The 2,904-nt window shown below is 40.7% G+C and overlaps 1 protein-coding gene across 1 annotated transcript; it reads left to right on the top strand.

The window, feature by feature from the left end:
* Positions 1-253: 253 nt before the first annotated feature.
* Positions 254-2,128, top strand: LOC112504302. The gene is made up of 3 exons (XM_025108240.1): positions 254-871; positions 1,334-1,606; positions 1,727-2,128. Exons 1-3 carry the CDS (start codon positions 254-256, stop codon positions 2,126-2,128), a joined length of 1,293 nt encoding a protein of 430 aa, XP_024964008.1.
* The last annotated feature ends 776 nt before the right edge of the window (positions 2,129-2,904 follow it).

The raw sequence follows: 2,904 nt of genomic DNA, 5'->3' as shown, positions 1-2,904 counted from the left end.
TAACCTCCCGAAGGAATTGAATCATACGCTTATCTGTCTTATCCCTAAATTTGTTAATGCTTCTATGGTTACGGATTACCGACCAATAGCTTGCTGTAATGTACTTTACAAATGCATTAGTAAAGTCATTGTAAACAGAATGAAGGATTATTTGGATTCCCTAATAGATAAGGCCCAATCGGCCTTTATCCCGGGAAGGAAGATTACAGATAATATTCTTATGGCTTATGAGCTTGTTTATGGGTATTAGACAATGACAGGTCCTCCTAGTTGTGCTTTCAAGATAGATATTAAAAAAGCTTATGATATGGTGGACTGGCGGTTCCTCATTATTATGCTGCAGGGTTTGGGGTTCCATCCGGTTATGGTTAAGTGGATTAAGGAGATGGTGTCCACTACTTCATACTCGCTTGCGATTAATGGTGAATCTTATGGGTTTTTTCATGGTGGTAGGGGTCTTCGGCAAGGTGATCCATTATCTCCATATCTTTTCACGATTGTGATGGAGGGGTTATTTATGCTCCTTAGGCATTGTATCCGGGAGGCATCTGATTTTGAGTACCATCGGGGTTGTGAGGAGCTGGACTTGACTCACCTGTGCTTTGTTGATGATTTATTTGTTTTTACTAAAGGTAATGTCCAATCGGTGGAGGTGCTTAAAAAGGCTCTTTTTCTCTTTCAACAACGTTCGGGTTTGGAACCAAGCCTTGTAAAAAGTGAGATTTATTTTGGGAATGTGCCCCCTAACATTAAGGAGGCCATTCTGGAGTGTCTTCCTTTTAAGCTTGGCTTGTTTCCTGTCCGTTATTTGGGAGTACCTTTATCTCAAGCTCGTTTGAAGATAAGTGATTATAGCCCTATGATTGCTAAGGTTAAGGGACGTATTCTCAATTGGAAGTCTAAGTTTCTATCGTTTGGAGGACGTCGACAACTCATTATGGCGGTCCTTCAATCTCTTCAGTTGCATTGGATGTTTGTGCTCTTATTTCCGTTTGGGTTAATTCATGATCTTGAATCGATCTTCTGGAAGTTCCTATGGGCTCCAAGGGATGATCCTCGAGGGCGGTGTAAATTATCATGAGAAGTGGTGTGTTGACCTCTTGAGTCAGGGGGTCTTGGTATTTGGCGGTTGGCAACCTGGAATAGGGCTTTACTTGCTAAACATGTTTGGGATATTGTTTGCCATCATAATTATTTGTGGGTTCGATGGGTTTATCGTCATAATCTTCGATCTTCTCACTTCTGGTTGGTTCGGAAAAATTCCAATTGGTCGTGGGTCTTCCGTAAATTGTTGGACTTACGTCTTCATTTGCGATGATATTTACTGTCTCAGATTGGTGATGGCCGGGACACAAATGCTTGGGAGGATTCTTGGCTTCCCTGTGGTGATCTTTCGGCTTTACTGTCTTATCAATTTATCTATTCTTGTGGGTTCTCTACTGCAACTACGGTACGTGAGCTTTTCATGAGTTTGGATGGAGCCTGGCCAGATGAGTGGTGTACCAGGTTTGATGTGCTTAATTCTTCTCCTTTGCCTTCTTTAAATGATTCTCTTCGGGATCAAGTTCTTTTGGGGGATGATCGTAATTCCTGTTCGGGTTTCAAGGTTAGTAATGCTTGGGCCTCGTTGGAGGGTTCTTATCCGATTGTTGTACCTTGGTATAAATCGGTGTGGTTCTCAGGCCATATTCCTAAGCATGCTTTCTGTTTATGGCTTGCTTGTCAGAGGCGTCTTCCTACACAAGACCGTTTGMTTTGGAAGGATGAACCTCCTGAYCTWSWGTGCTCACTTTGTGGTCAGAGTGTGGATAGCCATTCACATTTATTTTTCCAGTGTACTTTTGCTCGTGAAGTTTGGGATAGTATCTTGCGTATTGTGGACTTGACTTCTATGCCTTCTGCGTGGGATCAAATTTTGGAAACTATTTCGGATTCCTATCGTCGTCCAACGCGGTTAAAGCAGAAACTTGCGGTGGCGGCGTCTGTCTATTACATTTGGCAAGAACGAAATAGAAGACTTTTTACTGGGGATCGCCGAACTGCCATGGAGATTATCAAAGTTATTGATCAGATGATCGAAATTCGTGTGGCTTGGATGGAGAGAAGATTGCTGGATAATGTTGGTTGACTTGATGGTTCGTTTTTGGGCTTGGGGAGCCTTTGTTCTTTTCAAGCTCCTTTTCTTTATTTTTAGTTGTTTGTCTGAGTCGGTTGGACTTTGTTCCTTTTGGCTTGTGGTGGCTTGGTATGGGGTGATGTCCAAGTCTTTTGGTTTCCTGTTTTGTTGGTTGTGGTCGGATGTTTAATCGTTGTACTTCTTTTTATGGTTTTATAAATTTGTCTGGTTTCCGTTAAAAAAAAACCAAATGGACCTTCAATCCCTCCATTTAATGTCTAATTAAACTAATTATGACGAACTATGCACATCATACCCATTAAGTCTGATCAAACTAAATATGACCCAATTAGTGTCATTTTGAGCCAATTAGAATCCTTATGGATAAATGAGCCCTATTAACCTATTAGGGTCTAATCAGACTAATTATGATACATTTATTGTCATTTTGACCCAAATGACTCGATTATACCCAATAGGAACCAATATCCCAATAAGTGTAGATGGACCCATTAAGGACACTTAAGACTCATTCTACCTCAAATAGTCATATGAACATGTAGTTACACCAACTATGACCCATTTAGTGTCATTTTGACCCAATTAGACTCGTTACGAATAAATTGGCGCACTAAAACCATCAGGGTCTAATGGGACTGATTTTGACCTAGTTGGTGTCATTTTGACTCAATTGGACTTTTTAACGAGAGTTATGCCTATAATATCCGTGTTTCGTTAACTCGTACAAATCGGGTTAAGTGATTTTTTGGTAAAATTATGCATAACAT

This window comes from Cynara cardunculus, unplaced genomic scaffold, assembly GCF_001531365.2.
Source record: "Cynara cardunculus var. scolymus isolate 2C unplaced genomic scaffold, CcrdV1 Un_Scaffold_5171, whole genome shotgun sequence".
Taxonomy (NCBI): Eukaryota; Viridiplantae; Streptophyta; class Magnoliopsida; order Asterales; family Asteraceae; genus Cynara; species Cynara cardunculus.
Note: the sequence above shows the minus strand (reverse complement) of the source record. Positions and strands in the feature narration are given on the sequence as shown.